This window comes from Panthera onca, chromosome D3, assembly GCF_046562875.1.
Source record: "Panthera onca isolate mPanOnc1 chromosome D3, mPanOnc1 haplotype 2, whole genome shotgun sequence".
NCBI classification, from domain to species: domain Eukaryota; kingdom Metazoa; phylum Chordata; class Mammalia; order Carnivora; family Felidae; genus Panthera; species Panthera onca.
The window spans coordinates 31,058,316-31,080,733 of record NC_138350.1 but is presented as its reverse complement, the minus strand read 5'-3'; the positions used below and the strand labels follow the sequence as shown (position 1 = coordinate 31,080,733).

At 37.4% G+C, this 22,418-nt stretch overlaps 1 protein-coding gene across 7 annotated transcripts in view; it reads left to right on the top strand.

Annotated features, from left to right (window-relative positions):
• The window catches only part of CEP192 (centrosomal protein 192), a 130,495-nt gene that overhangs the window by 89,565 nt on the left and 18,512 nt on the right, over nucleotides 1–22,418 (top strand). For all 7 annotated transcript variants that reach the window (XR_014135871.1, XM_060613177.3, XM_060613175.3 and 4 more), the window contains 8 exons: nucleotides 3,403–3,493; nucleotides 3,640–3,816; nucleotides 9,722–9,982; nucleotides 10,229–10,344; nucleotides 12,108–12,217; nucleotides 14,859–15,009; nucleotides 19,944–20,122; nucleotides 20,734–20,857. Coding sequence is in view for 6 of the 7 variants with exons in the window: in XM_060613177.3 (XP_060469160.3) it covers nucleotides 3,403–3,493; nucleotides 3,640–3,816; nucleotides 9,722–9,982; nucleotides 10,229–10,344; nucleotides 12,108–12,217; nucleotides 14,859–15,009; nucleotides 19,944–20,122; nucleotides 20,734–20,857 (1,209 nt within the window). In the remaining variant the exon portion in view is untranslated. The remainder of the gene's footprint in view (nucleotides 1–3,402; nucleotides 3,494–3,639; nucleotides 3,817–9,721; nucleotides 9,983–10,228; nucleotides 10,345–12,107; nucleotides 12,218–14,858; nucleotides 15,010–19,943; nucleotides 20,123–20,733; nucleotides 20,858–22,418) is intronic.

Genomic DNA, 22,418 nt, shown 5'->3' with positions numbered 1-22,418 from the left:
TAAAACTACTTCATAGTAAATGCTCCCATCAGGATGCTCCCTCTTTGAGGTGCTTCATTCAGGTCTGGATGTGTCACACCTGAAGACCCAGCTGAAGATGTTTTCTGGGTGCTGAGGCAGGTGGTGGCTTGAATGAGACAGCTTAGGCACTTAGAAGAATGGTGGGCTGCATGTTCTTTAGGGAGCTCTCAGTAAAGATTCTCTCAGCTAGACTTTTGAAAAGTCCTGATTGGCAGGGAGTGTGAGGTATTGTGCCCTTTTCAGTAGCTCCTGTGTTGTTGGTTATGTCATCTGGTTTTTGCAGACAGCCGAGATGGAATACACGTTGAAAGGAAGGGCGGAACAAGGGCATGTGCCTGTATGGAAGAATTTTCTGGTTCTATACAGTTGAATCTGAACAGTGTATACCAGACTTTTCCTCAAAACATTAGTGGTCTGCTCCACTACACATACAAATAGTGATTTGAGATTTTGAAGTTCTGTGCCATGGAATGTGGTCAAAATAACATAGCTGTTCAGCTCAGCCATCAATGTCTAAGGTAAAAGGAAGATCACTTTCCAATATGCCCTAGCAATCATAGTCATTATTACAGTGCAGACTCTGGCAAGCGTCAGCTACTGAGTGTTCCTGTTGATACACCGCTTATTCTATAACTGCTCTTTCCTTTAAGACAAAGGCAGAAGAGAGCTCAGTAAGGGCCATCAGCATCCTTGTATTGTTCCTGACAGAATTCCCTGTCTTGTGATAAAATTTGCAACAGATGATTAATAGAGTAGAGATGGCTGCTCTTAAAATCTAGCTGTTCCAGATGCCATAACATCTTGAAATCTTAGAGCTCATCTGAAACAAAATTAATGTGTGTTAAACTTTTTTTTTAATCAGAAATTAGTTAAGTTGAAAATGGGGGTACTATCTTGTGCGTGCTTCAGTGGCATTTTTCCCTGGCCCTCGCCTAAGTGAAAGGCATTCAGGCCGTCCTCCTTTATTTCTTGCTTCACTTCTTCATGGAGATTCATGGAGTGCCTTCTGATCCAACAGATCTAAGTGTAAGCCCCATGCCAGTACAGGGAAGTGACCTGAAAACTGTTCTATCCCTGTTTATGGTTGGTTAGATATCTTAACTCAGCCTGGAGGAGCTCGCCACTTCTGTGAGAAGGACCTTAGTCTGTGGATGCTGTGACACATGATGTCTCGAAGTGGACTTGTTGAAAGCAATAGATCCGTAGGTACCATGCTAATGTATGTACAGTATTTAGCGCAGCGCCTGCCTAGGGAAACGATGGACTTCTGTTTCTGTAGTGCCCTTACTTCCATTGTAGTGTCCTACATAGATGATTTTTCCCACCCCAAATATCTCCTGCTACTCCTTTATAAGGATGTTGCAGCATGGTTAATGATACAGAGGTGTATTGTCTGCTTAGAAAGAGATCATCCTATTTTCTCTCCCTAAGAAATGTCCTAGGAGGCATTCAGAGGCTGTGACCCAGTGGGTGCTAGGAGAGGACCCAGAAACAGAGGGCAAGGGGATCCTGGTGTTCTTTTGATGTGGTACTTGCCTGCTGCCTGCCTTTGTGGAAGAAGGTGCTTGTTGCAAAAGGGAGATTTGAAGTGAGCTCTTCTTCCAGAGGAAAGAGGAAATAATTCATATATAATTTCAGGGAGAGTGTTCTCATTGAGTCATTGATTTTGCCTCAGTTACAGATAGAAATGATAGTTAATAAATTATATTTTCTAAGGGTAAAGTGGTCCAAAGTGGTATTTCATTCCAGATTGATGTTTTTTAATTTTTGAAGTTCTGCATTTTTCCATATATTCATTCATTTATTCTGATTTCTCTCTCATAAGTCTGCACATGTACTTTGGCTATTTGTTTGTTAGGATTTAGTGTTTCTTAATTATTATTTTGTGTGGACTGTATATAATAAAGGTGTTAACCCTTTTTACTTTGTATAGTTCTTTTTTGAAACTAGAAACTGAGCCCCCCTCCCTCTACTTGATTACTACTTGCAAATGATAGCTACATTTCCTTAAAAATAGATAAAAATAAAAGGTTTTAAAGATTTTTGTTGTTGTTGTTAGGTTTTCCCAGTGTTCTTTGAATGCTTTCCTCAGGTCTTAGATTTAAATTTTTAAAATATAGTTATTTATTTATTTTGAGAGAGAGAGCGCGTGCACGTGCATGAGCAGGGGAGGGGCAGAAAGAGAGAGAATCCCAAGCAGGCTCCACACTGTCAGCACAGAGCCTAATGCAGAGCTTGAATTCATGAACCATAACATCATGACCTGAACTGAAATCAGGAGTTGGCTGCTTAACCGCCTGAGCCACCCAGGCATCCCTAAAAATTGTTTTAATGTTTACTTATTTATTTTTAGAGAGATATTGAGCACGCAAGCAGTGGAGGGGCAGAGAGAGAGGGAAAGAGAGAATCCCCCGTTGCACGGGGCTCCATCTCACGAATCATGAGGTCATGACCTGAGCCGAAACCAAGGGTCAGATGCTTAACCAACTGAGCCACCCAAGCGCCCCTGTAGGTCTTGGATTTTAGTCTGAGGTTGAGCTCAGCAGCCTTTCCCCTTCATCCCAAGGTGGACAAGACATAGGCCACAGTTTAAATAATTTAACTGCCAATCTTCAAAATTTGAGTAAAATGGAGATGTACTCATGTGTTCACTGTTCTCCAATGAAGAGAAGATTTGTATATTTTCACAGATTAAAGGATTTTTTTTTAACCACCAGCTAGCTAGTATTCTTAAGTCTCTTCTACTTGCATATTGTAACTTTTTATTTATTTTTATTTTTTTGCATATTGTAACTTTTTAAAAATATGGTTAATTCAATATAGTGTTTAAATAACTAGTTTGTGCAAATGAGGTTCTTAGAGTGAAAAATCCAAGCAATGTGCCTGAGAGTGGTATTGACTTAGAAACTTAATTTGTTATCTGGCTTTTTGTTGTTTTATAAGACAGGTAAGACTTTATATGTATATGCATATGCATATGTATATATACATATATACACCCAGCATATATGTATATGCATATGCATATATATGTATATGTATATATACATATGCATATGTATATATATATACACACACACATACACACATACTATATATATAAATATAGTATAAATAATGAAGTTGGCTAGGCAGCTATAATAGGAGAGCATTTAAACCAAAAACTTGCTCTGACACGGTGAGTCTTGAATGTATGTTTTCAGAAATGGAGGAATGTGTGTTTTCAGGACTGTGGAGACACCTTTGCAGGCTACTAATAAAGTGGCATATGCAATCCAGTCCATCTCTAAACATTGCAGTTAGTTTTAATTGATTTTGTTTTCATGGTTGTAGCAACATCCATGGAGTAAAACCACATTTATAATGTGTTCTTGTTTCTAGGCTTCAGAAGCTAGCTTTAAGAAATAATTGTACATCTACAACCCAGCATCTGCGACTGCTCATTAGAGGACAAGACCAGGACTGCTTTCAGGTTTGTAGTGTGCATGATGCTATTTCATGTTCTTTCAAAGCACTTACATGTGCAGACCATTATGTGTGCTTCATCTTTGAAGCTTTGGTTTGGTGGTAGTTTTGTCTTCTTGCTTTTTTGTATGTGTGATTGTTTTTAAATTGTAGCTTCAGCACACTTTTGGTTCAGAAGAGCGACTGACCAGTAACTGTGAGATTAGAATGCGTCCAAAGGAAGACATTTACATCTCTGTGTTATTTGCTCCTACTCGATTATCTTGTATGTTGGCTAAACTAGAAATTAAACAACTGGGAATTCGATCACAACCAGGCATTAAGTTCACGGTAAGATGATTTTATTGCTTTTTGTCCTCCCATGGAGTTTCTGACATGTTGTAAATATTTGTTTAATATTGGTAATTATATATCCTCTGCTTTTTATAAGTCAAAATAGGGGATTGCCTTGCTTTACAAACAAGTTAGGGAGTAATTATGTACTTTGTACAAGTGTCATGTGATAAAAATAGCTTCCATAGTATTCTATAGGAAACATTCTCTTCTCACACCTTTAAGTTTCATTTCAGTTTGAGAATTTTGAAATGTACCCAGTTTTACAGGAACACATTTTTTTGGTAAATCTGGATCAAACTGTTTAAGATACTGACTTTCCAAGTAAATTGTATTCTTTCAATTCAGCAAAATACCTATTGATACCATTTACTAGATTCTGTTCCAGAACTAGGGCTAAAGACAAGAGCTTTTATTTTATTTATTTGTTTAATTTTCAGTTAGTTTACAGTGCAATATTGATTTTAGGAGTAGAATTCAGTGATTCATCACTTACATACAACACCCAGTGCTCGTCACACCCATTTTGCCCGTTTCCCACCCACCTCCCTCCATCAACCCATAGTTTTTTCTCTATCATTAAGAGTCTCTCGTGTTTTGTTTCCTTCTCTTCTGACAAGAGCTTTTATAGTTTTGTTTCTTCCCAACGTAATTTTTAAAAAGGATTTCAACTCATTTCTTTAGATATATTTAAAGCAGTAAGAGATAAAGGTCGTAAATCATTGAAAAAAGGAGAGGACAGGGTCGTCAGATGAACCCCAAGCTCCATAAAAGTGCACACCTTAAATCTTCACAGTTTTGGCTGTAATCCCACAGTTTGGGGACTAAAACTTTGGTCCATTTTCTATAATCAGAGGGAATGTGATGAGTTGCAAGATTAAAAATACCGAAACTTTTTTTTTAAACAATAGATATTTATGGCAAATTTAGCTTTTTTTTGATGCTGAAACTTGACATATTCTCTGTGGAGCTCTTTACTTGCCCACCACAATTTTGTGGTGGACAAAATTGTTTAAACATGTAAGTGATCGGGCGCCTGGCTGGCTCAGTCAGTAGAGCATGCAACTCCAGATCTCAGGGTTATGAGTTTTAGCCCCATGTTTTCAGGGTAGATTTTATTTAATTTAAAAAAAAAAAAAAAGAGATATAAGTGGTCATCTTTAGGAAAGAACATCCTTATATGTGAGCCCAGGACACAATGCCAAAGTACCACATATCCTGATGATCTGGCTTCAAGTTAGAATCAAATGGTTTGTGGAGAAGACTAAATGGGCTATATCTTTCAGACTATCCTGAACCTATTTCTTTTTTTTTTTTTTTTTTTTTTTTGAGAGAGTGTACGCACTTGCACATGAGTGGGGGAGGGGCAGAATCCCAAGCAGGCTCTGCACTGCCAGTGGGGCTTGAACCCATAAACTGCAAGATCAAGAATTGGACGCTTAACCAATGCGCCACCCAGGTGTCACCTTTTTTAAAAAAAAAAAAGTGTTTATTTATTTTGAGATAGATGGGCAGAAAGAGAGGGAGAGAGAATCCAAAGCGGGCTCTGTGATGCCAGAGCAGAGCCTGCCTTGGGGCTCAAACCCACAAACCATGAGGTCCTGACCTGAGCTGAAATCAAGAGGTGGACACTTAACTGAGTAAACCACCCAGGCACCCCTATCCTGAATATATTTCTATTAGTTTCAGGTTTACTAGCCAAGATGGTAAGGTTATTTTTAAGTAAGAATTTCTGGAGAGCTAGTAATTCCCTGGTGGTTTAGGGCAAGACCATTTGATTTGATAGTCACCAGCAGAAGTTCAAGCTGACCTTCTTGAGACAAAGTAGGATCCTAGTGGGAGTCCTGCCTATGTAGATGCCACTTGTCCTCTCAGAGGTGGGCTGAACAGGGACCAGAAGTGCACAGATATGGCCTTTATCTCACAGGAAGACTTTGCCTACTAGCACTGGTGTACATTTGTAGAGATAAGGAGCCTAGCACAGTGGTGGAAGAGCACTTAACTCTAGTGATGAGAGACTGGGAACAGCCACTGTTCTTCACACTCACCCTGGATCAGTCTCTACTCAACTTGTGCTTCACTCACTTACTGTCCTGGTTTGGTTCTGAGGAGCAAGTGAAATTATGCTTTGTGTACTATATATAGCACAGTGGGACTGCAATAAAAATATATTTATTGCATTCTGAGTATATGCCAGGCATTTCTCTCTCTCTCTCTCTCTCTCTCTCTCTCTCTCTCTCTCTTTTTTAACATTTATTTATTTTTGAAATAGAGAGGGAGACATAGCACGAGCAGGGGGAAGGGCAGAGAGAGAGGGAGACACAGAATCCAAAGCAGGCTCCAGGCTCCAAGCTCTCAGCACAAAGCCTGAGGTGGGGCTCAAACTCCTGGACCACAAGATCATGACCTGAACTGAAGTCGATCACTTAACAGACTGAGCTACCCAGGTGCCCCTGCCAAGCACTACTCTTAATCATCACCACACGAATTACCATACTTTATCTTCAAAACGACTGTCTGTCATACCATTCTTCATTTTACACATACGGAAACAGACCTAGAGAGATACTTGCCATGGTCATATTTCTTACATGGCAGTAAATCATCCAGGATGGGTTCAGATTCAGACTACTGGACTACAAAGCCCATTTTTATCTATTGTGCAGGCTCTAGGTGTGCATACTGCCTCTGTTTTCCAGTCCTGTAGAGCAGCAGTTCTCAACCAGAGGCTGTTTTACCCTCCAGGGGACTCTTGGCAATACTAGACACATTTTTGGTTGTCATTACTGGGGGTGGGAAAAGGGTGCTACTGGCATCTAGTGGGTGGAAGCCAGGGATGCAGCTGAACTCCCTGCAAGGCAAAGGACAGCCCCCACCACAAGGTATGATGTAGTTCAAGACATTGTAGTGCTGAGGTTAAGAAACCCTGCTCTAGAACAGTAGTTTTTCCTCTTGAATCTTTGGATCTGTTAGCATTGGTCAGATATAATTTTATTTCATCATTCTTTTTCTTTACCTTTTACTCAGCAGTTCTTTGTGATTCTTTAGGCTTAGAAAATACAGGAAGAATATTTATATTGAGTGTGTTCAAAAGCTAACTTTTTCCCTGTTTTCTAGTTTTGTATATAAAGTTTACTTGCAAATTTCTGTGGGAAGAGAAATTAGAAACACTTTTGGCTTTTGAAACTACCAAGAGATCACTCTGAGTGAGAAGGGATTTGTTTTGAAACTACCAGGAGTTCACTCTAAATGAGGAGGAATTTGTAGGAGCTTCACATCTGAAGCACTAATCCAGGGGCACCTGGGTGGTTCAGTTGGTTGAGCATCTGATTTTGGCTCAGGTCTTGATCTCACCCTTCATGAGTTTGAGCCCCGCATCAGGCTGTGTGCTGACAGCTCAGAGCCTGGAGCCTGCTTTGGATTCTGTGTCTCCCCCTCTCTCTGCCCCTGCCCCACTCTATCTCTCAAAAAAAAAACAACGACAAAAAACAAAAAACAAAACATTGACAATGCAAGCTGGTGCAGTCAGTCTGGAAAACAGTATGGAGGTTCCTCAGAAAGCTAAAAATAGAACTACCATACGACCCAGCAATTGCACTAGTAGGCATTTATCCATGGGATACAGGTGTGCTGTTTCGAAGGGACACATGCATCCCCATGTTTATAGCAGCACTCTCAACAATAGCCAAAGTATGGAAAGAGCCCAAATGTCCATTGATGGATGAACGGATAAAGATGTGGTATATATATATCCAATGGAGTATTACTTGGCAATCAAAAAGAATGAAATCTTGCCATTTGCAACTACGTGGATGGAACTGGAGGATATTATGCTAAGTGAAATTAGTCAGAGAAAGACAAAAATCATATGACTTCACTCATATGAGGACTTTAAGAGACAAAACAGATGAACATAAGGGAAGGGAAACAAAAATAATATAAAAACAGGGAGGGGGAACAAAACAGAAGAGACTCATAAATATGGAGAACAAACTGAGGGTTACTGGAGGGGTTGTGGGAGGGGGGATGGGCTAAATGGGTAAGGGGCATTAAGGAATCTACTCCTGAAATCATTGTTTCACTATATGCTAACTAATTTGGATGTAAATGTTTTAAAAAATTAAAATGTGAGCTAAAAAAACATTAAAAATTAAAAAAATTAAACACTACTAATCTGTACTCATTTTGGCAAGCCAGTACCAATTGATGAGGTCCCTAAATTTAATTTTTCAAAACGTTATTTTAAGTGCATAATACAACTCAAAATAAGCTATTGATGTTTTCAAGTTTGCAAGGTATTCTTTGGAACGTATTTTATTTTGTTTATTTTCTTATGTTTTTCGAGAGAGAGAGAGAGGAGGGCACAACTGAGCAAGGGGCAGAGAGAGAGAGAGAGAGAATGAGAATCCCAGGATGGGGGGGGGGGAGAGAGAGAGAGAGAGAGAGAGAGAGAGAGAGAAAAAGAAAGAAAGAGAAAGAGAGAGAAAGAGAGAGAGAAAAGCGGGACTCACTCGAAGCAGGGCTTATGCTTACCCGAAGTGGGACTCGAACTCACGAATTGTGAGATCATGACCTCAGCCGAAGTCAGATGCTTAATGACTGAGCGATCCAGGTGCCCTAGAACTATTTTAATAATTGGAAATGATAGGTCATTTTTAAAGGAGTGCATTTTTATAAGGTATGGGAAGTTTGTTTTCTAGCAGCATACCTGTTTTCCTACATTTTTATTTATAGACTTTATTCTGTGAATCCTTATTTCCTGGTAGTGCTAAGCCCTGTGGAAGCAGCCTGGCTTAGAGACAGCACCAGTTGGCACCTAAAGCCTGCCTCCATTCTGCACCCCAGCTACCAGGGGGGTCTGTCCTCTTGAGAATTGTTTGAGTTCTTGGCTTGTTTGGTCCCTTTGGCACACTTCTTTCTCACTCTGGTAGACCAAAGGCTAACAGGATTATAGAACAATAGATTTTTTTCACCAACACATTTCATTTTCAAAATTGAGAATTACTGGGAAGTTGGAAGAATTATATGGTGAGCTTTCACCCTACCACTTAGATTCCACAATTAAATGTTTTGCTATATTTATGTTATCACGTATCTAACCATCCATCAATTCATCTCTTTTTGTAATGCATTTCAAAGTAAATTATAAACATTATGTTCCACCCTAAACACTTGTTTTTTTGTTTTTTGTTTTTTGTTTTTAATGTTACTTTTGACAGAGAGAGACAGGGTGAGCAGGGGAGGGACAGAGAGAGAGAGAGAGAAAGGGAGACACAGAATCCAAAGAAGGGTCCAGACTGTCAGCACAAAGCCTGACATGGGGCTCTAACCCACAAACTGTGAGATCATAACCTGAGCTGAAGTTGGATGCTTAGCCAACTGAGCCACTCAGGTGCTCCCACCCTAGACACTTCTTAAACAAGTTTATTTATACTTATCTTTTATTCCTTTATTATCTAAGCTTGGCTTTTATAACAATGAAATAATTTAGCATATTGGAAGGTAAATAATTTTGCAACTCTTTGTTTTTCTCCTAAGAGAAGTTCTTCAGTATAGTGCGGGGCTGGAAGTGGGGTAACTACCAACCAAAGTACACAAAGAGTAATAATTTTTTTTTAATGTTTATTTATTTATTTTTGAGAGAGAGCATGATCAGGGGAGGGGCAGAGAGAGAGAGGGAGACAGAGAATTTTCACACTGTCAGCACAGAGCCCAACTCAGGGCTTGAACTCCTGAACTAGAGAAATCAAGAGTTGGACACTTAACCGACTGAGCCACCCAGGTGCCCCAAGAATAATAATTTTAATTGTATTCAATTGGTATGGGTTTTCTTTTCTGGCTTTAATTTAATCTTTTTACTTACATAAAAATAATTTTGGATTTATATATTTTCTCCTTTTAGATACCTTTGTCTGGATATGGAGGAACAAGTAATCTTATTTTGGAAGATGTTAAAAAGTTATCTGACAGTTACATGGTAACAGTGAATGACTTAATACCTGGAAAAGAAAGTAGAATTGTTTTTTCTGTTCATAACACTGGCTCTCGGGCAGCTTTTGTTAAAGCAGTAGGTTTTAAGGATTCTCAGAAAAAAATTTTGCTGGATCCTAAAGTATTAAGGATTTTTCCAGATAAATTTGTGCTCAAGGAAAAAACACAAGAAGTAAGTATGAGTCTGTGCACGAAAAATAGGAATTCATTTTTAGGTTAAGTTAATAATTAATGTATTTTATGAAGAAAAATTAATAGTTGAAAGTAATAACGAATGGAAGTACTTACCTTTTCAGAAATGCTATCATATACATCCATGTCTGTTGACTGTTTAGGTTCATATGATAGTTAATTCAGAATGAAATGACTTAAGAAAAATATTTAATATTTACTCCTGATTTGTTTTTCTTGGCATCAGGATGTTACTATAATATATAATCCTTCAGACAGAGAGAACAGTTCTACAACTATAACAGAAATGTCAACTGTATACTTCTTTGGTGGTGATGAAATCTCAAGGCAGCAGTATCGAAGGTAAGTTACTTATCATGTTGGGAACTATTCAGTAGAAATAATGAAGGCTTAAAAATGGTTTGGGACTTGAAATTTATAGAACATGCTCAGCTACTTCTTAGTGAACCGGTAGATGAAAAATCTTTGTAAAATTTGTGTGGCTGACAGTCCACCACATTGTGAGGAAAGAAATGCCTGTATGAAACCCATCTGCTGTGTTTGCAGTGTGCGTTCTTTACTAGGCATACCTATTGTGCCCCTTCTCTTTTATGCAAATAGGCACCTTAGTCTTCGTAACAGGATGCTCTTCCTAATGATGGTACGTCAAGTTTAGAAAAGATTTAAGAACTACTGAAAAAATATATTGTATATAAACACACCTGACTTATTTGTAGTATTTCTAGGAATGTTGTGAATTATTGGAAAGGATCAAGTTGTGTTTAGAAGGGTGTAGGATGTTAAAACACATGCTAGCTTAAAACATGTGCTTCTAGAAAATTTGGTACCTCTAAATATAGTTTAATATACAGAAATGTCAAATTTAGACATTTAGATTTAGATGTGATTTAAACATAGGTAACATTCTTGTATGTTGAATTCAGAATTCTTGTGTTATAAAAATCTGCTTCCTAGCCTAGAGGACTGAATATAAAATAAATGAAGCTCACGATATTTCATCTGTCAGTAGGAAATCATTAGCTCTCAGTGGGGGAGGGGTATATGCATATACCAATATTTCCTTCTTCCAACCCTTTGTGCTCTGCTATGTTCTATTTTGGTATGTAATTTAGGAAATTGTTTTATTATTTTTAATCTGTTGAGGATTATTGGAATGTTAAAAAAGAGATCTGAGGGGCTCCTGGGTGGCTCAATCGGGCGTCCGACTTCGGCTCAGGTCATGACCTTGCAGTCCGTGAGTTAGAGCCCCGCGTCCGGCTCTGTGCTGACAGCTCAGAGCCTGGAGCCTGTTTCAGATTCTGTGTTTCTCTCTCTCTCTGACCCTTCCCCGTTCATGCTCTGTCTCTCTCTGTCTCAAAAATAAATAAATGTTAAAAAAATTAAAAAAAAAAAAGATTTGAGTAATATGTTGCTACATGATGTTAGAATAGACTCAAGATCTCAACTTTGAACCTGGTTTTGTTTGTCAAGTATTTTAGATACAGAAACTGACATTTGGAGAAATTAGATTACTGGGTATTGGTTTTTATTTTTCCCTTTTCTCTACTGGGATATAACAATCAGCATATTGTTTTAGAGCCCCTCTTTGCTGCATGTGTACAGCATATAATTTCTTTTGTTTGTGAACATCACAGTATTACAGAGAAATTTACATTTCAATTCTCTCACCTCAGAGATTCTCTAGAAGAGGCCAGGTAAATATAGTTACATGGTAATTTAAATGTCCCTCTCTCATGTACTTAAATCATGTTCTTGGCCTATTCTTTTGGTTTTTTCTGAGACAGATTTCTAACTATGATCAAATTCTTACAAATAATGAAAATGTAAGACCTGAAGATAATCTAATTTTACTCTTTCTACTGTTACAGTTGGGAGTTCTCATTTTGATGTTAATATTTAACTGAAATTGATGACTACACTTCCATGTATAACTTTTAAGGGAACGTCCAAAACAGATTTTCTTTTAAAAATTACTTATATTAGGATTTAAGATATGAGATCTATATACTAATGAATCATTCATGCTGTTTGTGAGATTTGCCAAATACACTAATGAAAATTGAATTTATGTAAAATAGTTTTTGAGTAAAAATCTCTGTTGGCAGAGCCCTATTGCACAAACCAGGGATTATAGAACAAATACTTCCAGAACATAGTGTGCTGCAGAACATTGATTTTGCTGAAACGTTTCAGGATGAGTTACAAGTAACTGAAGGTAAGAATTTCATCATGACCCAAAAGATTTATCTAGGTCCAGTGATGTAATATAAGGAGAAAGAGTATTAGTTTAGATTGTGGAGTTAGGCTGAGTTTGAGCCACAATTCTGCTGTATGGCTTTCGATGTTACGTAGATTCAGTTTCCTTATTTGTAAAATGAGAGTAATAATATCTATCTTCTCATGCATACAGAATTGTGAAGATGAAATGAGAGAGCTTTGCTATATAAATGTTAGATGTTATGAATAATCTTATGACACCTACTTTATGGGTAGACTTGTAAACAGGAGAATGAATGGTCATTATTAAATCCAGAGTAATTACTATTTAAGATTTAATCATTGGCAAAACTTGAACTCATTTTGAGATTTGTGCCAGCTATGCAGTTTATGGAGGATGTGATGGTGGCAAAATCAATCAATCAATCAATCAATCAATCCAAAATAGACAGCGGTGGAATAGCTCCAACCTAGATATTTAGCTCTATTTGAGCTGAACCATTCAAGCATCTAATAGAGTTTATTACTGATACAAAAAAACATGTCTTGACACATACAAATTATGTGAAAATGGACAGATTTTTACCACAGTGTTGTTTATAATAGCAAGAAGTAACCTAAATGTCCAAGAATAAGGCATCGATTATGTAATAGAAAATGTTGATGCTATTAAAATAATGATATGATTTTATATTAAAGACATGAGAATGTCTTATTATTTTATTTTAAAATAACTTAATTATTTTAAAGTTGCATAATAAGGTCTTATTATGGTAAAAATAATTTAATGTGTCTATATACAGCTTCACAGGTAAAATCGCAGGATTTAGACACCAGATATTACCAGTGGTTATGTTCTGGTAGTAGAATTTCAGGTGGTCATGTTTTTTTCCTTTATTTTTGTTTTCTAGGTTTTATTTTTTTTTTAAAGTTTATTTTGAGAGACAGAGAAAGGAAAAGAGAAGGTGGGTGAGGGGCAAAGAGAGGGAGCCCCATGTTGAGCCCCAACATGGGTCTCAAACTCACAAACTGTGAGATCATGACCTGAGCCGAAATCAAGAATTGGACACTTAACTGACTGAGCCAACCAGGCACTCCTGTTTTCTAGGGTTTTTTTAATGGTAAAGTATATATTGCTTCTAAATTATGAAATGGTAAAAGGATATTTATGCCTATGTAGAGGTGATGCAGAATACTCATCTTTCCAGTAGTTAGGAGTCTAAGTCATCTGCTCAAAGGGAAGGTTGGGATGGATAGTTAAAAATAGTGAAAAGAGGGGCGCCTGGGTGGCTCAGCCAGTTAAGCGCCCAACTTTGGCTCAGGTCATGATCTCACGGTTCGTGAGTTCAATCCCTGCATTGGGCTCTGTGCGGACAGCTCAGGGCCTGGAGCCCGCTTTGGACTCTGTGTCTCCCTCTCTCTCTGCCTCTCCACCGCTCACACTCTGTCTCTCAAAAATAAATAAACATTAAAAAAATTTTTAAAAATAATGAAAAGATTTGAAATGAATCTTGTCAGCAGTGCGTTAAGGGTGCAGAGTATAGAACGAACCTTGGATTTGGAGCTGAAGCAATTCAAGACCATCTCTGCAACTTCATCTCCTCTGAGTTTTACCTTCCTTATCTCTTCATCATAAGAAAGATCCTAATCAGAGAGTTAAACTGAACTGTGCTTTGTAGATGGAAACACTTAGAATGGGGAGGAGTTGATAAGATGGAGAAGATGAGGACCAGAATGGGGAAGGATAGTCCAAGGAGAGGGAGTTGTGTGTACAGAAATTCAAGAAATGTGTTATATTAAGGGTCATGTTGACAAACCCAACCAAGAGCCCATGTAATCTGTCAAGACCACTCATCTAAGATGGGGAAGAGGTAGGACTTCAGGTAGGTGTTTGGGACACCAGAATACTGGGTTCCTTGAGGTGGTGTATTTATTGTCCAGAGGAAGGGAGGAAACAATCCCACTTTGTTTTGTGTTGGTTAGTTTTAGTAGATCACCTATGGGAGTGTTGCAGTTGAACTTTTTATGTGGTTATTTTGAATAACGTTTGTTTGAGTATATTACTATTATAGGTATTTATAATCTTGTTTTGTACAATGTGTGATTTATGGCAAATATTTTCACACTTGATATAAACTTTTGTAGTCCGATATCTTTGGTTATTACAAATTTCAACTTACACTTACTGTGTTCTTTTAAACACTTTTCATTTAAAAAGTGTCATTCTTAATGTCTAATTTAAATGTAGAATCCAGAATACATAATTCCTACTTCAAAGAGTTGCTGTGAAAGCTAACTAGAATAATATGTATGAAGGGATTAAAACGTTACCTGGCCCACAGTCAGCTTGATGCCATATGTAGCTTTAAACACATTCATACTTTAATGCTCATGACAACCCCTGAGATGGATCATAATTTTTTATATTATCCTTGAGGAGACGAAAGCTTGGAGAGGTTAGGTCACCAAATCCAAGGCCAGAGCCTGAGCTGCCTATAATTTCATCCTCGTCAATAGTTGTAAACGTCAAATGTCACCCACCCCAACCTGTTGCTGTAAATGTATAAATTTATCTGTTATATTTTTGTGGTGTGATTATGTGAAGATTCATATATTTCAAATATTATTTTCTATTTCAGTGTATGATCTTCCCCAACGGCCTAATGATATTCAGCTCTTTTATGGAAACATGCGTAAAATTATACTTTCAGTAATTGGAGAATTCAGAGATTCCGTGTCTAGCAGTGAATTCCTTCAGCCTTCTTCCAAAGCTAGCATAGAATCTAAAAGGTAAAACAGAGAAACAAAACATCTCTCATCATATTTCAAGAGAAGTTAATTCACAGTAGAGCTGATCTTTTCTCCATACTTTTTTGCCTCAAAATGTTTATTACATCTTTATATTTTGGTTTAAGTTGAAATAATTTTAAATTTACAGAAAAGTTTAAAAATAGTACATGTTAAACCTGCATTGAGATTCCCTGGTTGCTAACATTTTGCCACATTTACCTTATTATTGTTTATGTGTGTATAGCTTTTTTCTGTACCTTTTAAGAGTAAATTGCAGGCATAATGACCAGTTCATCCGGTTTCCTAAAAACGCAGACCCTCTCCTATATAGCTGTAGTAAACCCATCCAGATTAGGACCTTAGTGTTGTTACAGTACTAACATCTAATCCACAGATTTCATGCAGATTCCCCAGTTCCCCAGTAAAGTTCTTTATAGTTAAATCAAAGAAATAAGCAAAAACCTCCTCTTTTCTTTTCCTCTTTGGTCCAGAATCTAATCTGAGATCACATGTTACATTTAGCCTGTCTCTTTACCTCTTTGAATATAGAATACTTTTTCAGTCTGTCCTTCTCTTTCACGACGGAACGCAGAAGGTTGGATCATCAAATCAGAGCCACAGAATCAAAGATACTACCCAGAACTAAGCTTTAGTAACAATTTTAGATGAGACATGAGGAAATCAGGATTGCTAATTGTGTTTCCTAGGTCCTTCTTGCAACATGAATACTCCACTCTAGTTCACATTTAACATGAGGTCTCTAAGCTGTGCACGTGATACATTACTAACACGAAGGGGTGGCTGTTTCCATCATGGAAGCTCTCTTATTCTTGTGTAATTACATACCTTATGTGATAATTTTTTTCAAACAACTATGTTGAAAAAATTCATAAATTTTTATTTTCTTTACCTTAACCAATTCTAGACAGACCAGGAACATTCTTCATAAGTATTCTATAGAAAAGTAAATTAGTATGATTGCTGGGAGATGTCGTTAGGAAGATTACAAGGGGATTTGACTGAGTCATCTTTCTTTTTTTTTCCTGGGCTTTTCCTGCCTGGTAAAAAGGGGAAAATGGCACAGGCCAGCTGCTAACCCTTTTCTTACCAGTGAGTGACCTTGATGTTTTTGTAGAGCACAGACTAGTTACTTTGTAAAATGTCCCTCACATCACAGATACGATGCTGTTTGTTTCCTCAGCGCATCTCAGGTGCTAAACAATGCTGATTTGTCCCATTACTTGAAATATTTTTATCACTTAGTTAAAATGGTGCCTTCCAGGTTTCTTCATGGTAGTTAGTTAATAAATGTCTTAAAGGAGGATCCTTAGAGATGATGAGTTATCTTATTCCTTTTCAAACTTGTAGTACCCACTGATGATTATTGCTTGAATCATCTTAGTACTGTCTTATTTACCAAATGGTGATTTTCTAATTCTATCTTTTTACATTTACTAATTGTCTTTCCACTATGAGGAAGAGATTTACTTCACCCTCTTTTGTGTACTTACTTATATTTGGGCAGACTGGTGAATTCAGTATAAATTCTTTACTGTCCTCATTCGGTTGCTTAATCTGACTTTCTATTCACCGGCATGATGGTTATTTTAGGTTTGTCTTATGCATTTCCTGTCCCAGCCCTGGGATAGGGGTCCTGGTTCATTTTAGTAGAAAATGGTATTAGAAACTAGGATATGAGTAGTAAGTGTGCTATTGCTTTTCAGGTGTTAGTACTTCTAGGCTCCCTCCATGGACAGAGCTAGGAAATATATGCATTTTATATAAATCCACATGTATCCACATCTGTTTATAAATATGTTGAAATCATGAGTTTACACTGATAACTCCAATACTGAGAATCTGCCTTCATTATCCTCAGTATATTTGAATTTTACTCTATCCTCCTATTTTTAACCAATCTTCTCATCTTCTCCTTGGCACATCATTGCCAACTCATGTTGGCTGAGGGTTCTCTACAAGTCACAGCCACCAACTAATAGCTGACTCAGACCCACCCACCTGGAGCCTCCAGCTCATTTAACCTTGCCCTCTTTTCTCATACTTTTTAAAAGTTTTTATTAGAGTATAATTAACATACAATAATCCTATTCATTTGAGATGTACATCATAGTGATTTGATTTTTTTATACATTGTGAAATGAAATGATCCCACAATAAGTCTAGTTATCATCTGTCACCAAACTTATAATATTATTGACTGTATTTCCTATGCTATATATTCCATCCCCATAATTTATTTTATAAGTGAAAGTTTGTACCTCTTAATCTCCTTCACCTATTTCACTCACCCCTAACCCCTCTCCCTGCCTCCTGTAACCAGCAGTTTGTTTCCTGTGTCTAAGAGTCTGGTTTTTTTGGTCTGTTCATTCATTTTGTTTTTTAGATTCTACATATAGGTGAAGTCATTTAGTATTTGTTTTTCTCTGACTTATTTCACTTAGCATAATACCCTCTAGGTTCATGTTGTCACAAGTGGTTAGATTTCATTCTTTTTTTATGACTAATATTCCACTGGGTATATAAACCACATCTTTATCCATTCATCTGTCATGGACACAGGTTGCTTCTGTATCTTGGCTGTTTTAAATAATGATGCAGTGAACATAAGGATGCATATGTCTCTTCCAGTTGGATTTTCATTTTCTTTGGATGAATATTCAGAGTAGAATTGTTAGATCATATGGTAGCTTTATTTTTAATTTTTTGAGGAACCTCCATACTATTTTCCATTAGGGGCCACACCAGTTTACATTCCCACCAGGAGTGCACATGGGATTCCTTTGCTCTCCATCTTCACTAACATTTATTTGTTGTCTTTGATAATAGTCAGTTTGACAGGTGTGAGGTGATTTCTCATTGTGGTTTTGGTTACATTTCCCTGATGCTTAGTGATGTGGAGCATCTTTTCCTGTGCCTGTTGGTCATCTGTATGTCTTCTTTCGGAAAATGTCTATTCAGGTCCTCTGCCCATTTTTTTGATCAGGCTAGTTATTTTTTTGATACTGAGTTGTGTAAGTTCTTTATATAATTTGGATGGTAACCTCTTATCAGATAAATGATTTGCAAGTATCCTCTCCCTTTCAGTAGGTTGCCTTTTCATTTTGTTTTGATGACTTCCTGTTCAAAAAGCTAGTATCTATCCTTCTCAAATTATTCCAGAAAGCCGAAGAGGAAGGAAGTCTTCTAAACTCTCTTAATGTGACCAGCATTACCCTGATAATGAAACTAGGCAAAAACACCACAGAAAAAGAAAATTACAGGTCATTATCCTTGATGAATACAGATGTAAAAATCCTCAACAAAATAATAGCAAACTGAATTCAACAATATATTAAAAGGGTCCCTATACTTTTAATGATAATTTTTTCTAAAATACGTAATCAAATAATTAAAGATAGTAGTTACATTAAAAATTATTTTGAAATTCACTTAAATTGTGAGAAACAGGTTCTTAGGAAACTAAAAAGCCAAGGATCAGCTTTATAATTTTTAAAAAATTGTTTCTGACTTATTGGCTGGTGCCTCCATTATTTCTCTGGGCAGTAGAGGTCTGATTTCAAAAGGAGCAGGTGAGAGGGCAATGGGTAAGAGGCGAGGAGAGGATTCCCTCTGTCTGCTGAGTGTCTGCTTAAAATAAAGATGTAGCTCTGCTGTATGGTAAAAGAATTTGGGCACTGCCCCGTTGAACTTCAGGTAAATCATGTGCTACTGTGATTACAAAATTTATTCAAGTTACAATTTTTTGTAATCTAAGGCTTATTAGAAAACACTTTTAACACTTAAAAATCTTAAGCCTCATCAGCATTTCTCACCATAGTATTTTGCCTGGAAGACTATGTTTGGTGTTAGCATCATGAAAATAGTTATCACTGTACAGTTATAGATACATTAAGAGTTTTGTTGTTTTGGGGGGCGCCTGGGTGGCTCAGTTGGTTGAGCATTCGACTTCAGCTCAGGTCATAATCTCGCAGTTTGTGGATTTGAGCCCCGCGCTGGACTCTGTGCTGACAGCTCAGAGCCTGAAGTCTGCTTTGGATTCTGTGTCTTCCTCTCTCTCTGCCCCTACCCTGCTCGCATTCTGTCTCTCTCTCTCTCAAAAATAAACATTAAAAAAAAATTTGTTTTTAATGAAAAAAGTTTTGTTGTTTTTAAAAAATTCTTAATATTGGGTAGTTTTCTGGTAAACCTTTTAAGAGACTTCAGATAGCATGCTGAGGTCAAGACAGTAAAGAAATCATTGAGTATTCTAATTAAAGATTAGTATAATAATATTAGACCTATACTGTATTTTTTAAACATTAAGAATACACAGTGAAGAATTTTTATTCCATGAAAGATACACAATATATTACATAATGCACCTTTAGTTTTATCTAAATGGTTTTATTTTTTTTTTAATTTTTTTTTAACATTTAATCATTTTTGAGAGACAGTGTGAGCAGGAGAGGAGCAGAGAGAGAGGGAAACACAGAATCCAAAGCAGGCTCCAGCCTCTGAGCTGTCAGCACAGAACCTGACATGGGGCTTGAATTCACAGACTGCAAGATCATGACCTGAGCTGAAGTCAGACACTTAACTGATTGAACCACCCAGGCACCTCTAAATGTTTTTAGACTTAGGAAGAATTCGTATAAAAAGGTGACACAGTCTGGTTTTTTATCTTTTTTTTTTTTTTTTTTAAAGCAGAACATTATTAGATTTCTTTTTTTTTTTTTTTTTTTGAGAACATTATTATATTTCAATACACAACTTCTATTCAACCAAAAAGTAAAACATCACAGTAAAAATGTTGGTGAGAAAACATGGTATTTCATTTGCAGTGCATGGCAAATGGTTAACATTCTTAGTCATAAGCTTTTATTCATATTTTATTTTTTTCCTCTCCCCCTCTCTGTTTCTTTCTCTCTCTGTAGTGAATCTGACAGTTCTGGGAAACATGGTGGCAATGTTTCTTTGGATGTTTTGCCAGTTAAAGGTCCTCAAGGTTCTCCACTTCTTTCAGAAGCTGTTCTCCCACCTCAAGATAAATCATTCTCAAAGGAAATGTGGGCTGTCCAGCCTGAACACTTGATTTTGATAGCTCCTTCTCCTTGTGAGTATGTCAACAACAACACAACAGCAGTGAGCTCTGGAAACGAGGCCTATACTCATTCTGAGTCTGTGGCTCATCTAGTAATGTTCATGGACTGTATGCAAAGGTGACCAGTGGCTTACACACGTCCTCTTCTACGTAGGTCTCTTTGAGACCTACCTCACGCTCAACCAGAACATTGTCTGGCACAAGGCCATGGTCCTCATTCCAAGCTCCCAATTCCCCATATGGTAGGGCCACTCACCCATGGGCCCTTCATCCTACCACATCCCTTGCCCCAAGGTACTTGGCCTATTTTACTAAGTCTTAACATCGATATAGTTGGTTCAGAGTAGGAAAAAATATGGTACCAATGTATGTGCCCAAGATAAGACCAGGGGGTAACAATTCCAGATGTCCTTTTTTCTCTTTGTTCAGGGTGTTGAACTTTGTTCAGTATCTTTATAGTTTCCAAGAGTAAACAAATGGTCTTCTTTTACCAGGGATTTGAAATTCCTGTAAAGCAAAATAAGATGGTAGACTAATGTATTTAGGATTCATTTTTACCATTTATTAATTTTTTTTTCACTAATGCTAAATGTAAGTTATATCTTACTTATCTGATATAATAGGTGACCTGGCAAAAACTGCATGTTTCCAGATTTTAAATAATTCCATTAGGTTACTGAAATTTGAGTTGTACTGGCCAGCACATTGCCTTACAGTAACACCACAACATGGATTTATCCCACCAGAGTAAGTATGACTTCCTTTTCCTCCAGATTTTATTCAGGTATTAACATGGTGACTTTTTAAGGATCAAATAATACGCCATTTTAACTTATTCATTAGAATTTTGCCATATGCTCCCCGTACTGGGCTCCATTTGGTTTTGTGGGACCACAGTGAACTTCAGGATTCATGCTCTTTAGCAGAATAGAGACCATGTCCATAGCCAGTTATGGTGTACATAGCCTAAAAGGGTCAAGAGGTATGAGTGAGGTGGGAAGGATTTCCTGGAGTGGAAAACATCAGAATGTGTAGATGTGTTACTCTGCCTACCAAATTACAAAGCAAGGGATGCAGTTGGGCATACGATGAGAGGTGGTAGTCCCTAAAGCCCAGAGGGTTCTATCCTTGGTTATCTTAGGTCTGGCTCAATTTATTCTGCTGGTTTTGTCCAAAGGACATTTTACAGACAAAGCTTCCTGATATTTAATATGTCTGAGCCATAACCTAGCTTGCTGTTTTGCACAAAGACTAGTCTAAGACAGAAGGAAGTATTTGGGACCAAATGCTGATGAACAGCTGTCCACTGTGTGCAGCTTAGTTACTGATAGGAGGTAAAGCTGCAGTTCTACAGCTTTTCAGGAACGTTGTCTGGGTCAGCACAGAACATTCACGTCTGAAAGTCACTACCTGTTTGGGGATAGCAACTTTGCAGAAGAGCAGCATGAATTTATTAACTTTTGCAAAGTGATGGAGTATGCATTTTAGGAGAGTTTAGTGACTAGTATTGAGGTATGGTTAGGCATACTCCAGAGAAATATTCCTAGGACCAAAGCAATCAATTAAACATTTACTGATTAATGGTTGGAAAGTTAGGGAAATGAATTGTTCATGAATCACTTTTTCTGTCACCCTGTGTATTTAGCCATTAGGAATGGAAAATAATCTTGCTCTGCCATTTTTGATATGTATGCCAACGTATCCTTTGTAACTGGTCGTTTCTTCTAAGTCACAAATATGATTACATTGTCCACATTTAAAAGTCTTCTTTGACATTCCATAGCTCTTGAAGAGAACAGTGAGCACAAAATTTTAGCAACTGGGTAAATAGCAATATTGTTGGGGCACCTAGGTGGCTCAGTCGGTTAAGCGTCCGACTTCGGCTCAGGTCATGATCTCACGGTTCCTGGGTTCAAGCCCCGCATCAGGCCCTGTGCTGACAGCTCAGAGCCTGGAGCCTACTAAGGATTCTGTGTCTCCCTCTCTCTCTGCCCCCTGCCTGCACTCATGTTCTCTCTCTCTCTTTCTTAAAAATAAATAAAACATTTTTAAAAAATTAAAAAAAAAACCAATATTTATTTCCCATCCCCCCTTTTTCTTCCAGTTTCTTTCCCAGTTATTTAATTCCCTTTATACTGTGACTGTATCATTCTTTATTATGATAAGTTTTATGATAAAGTGCCTCAGAGCTTCTGTATTTTAGTCTTTTGCTCCAGAAGTTTTAATTTTGAATTGCTTTTTAAATGGTATTTCTATGGCCTGGTCTCTTTTCACATGAGTTTTGCCCTTCGGTTCATAGGTTTATGTC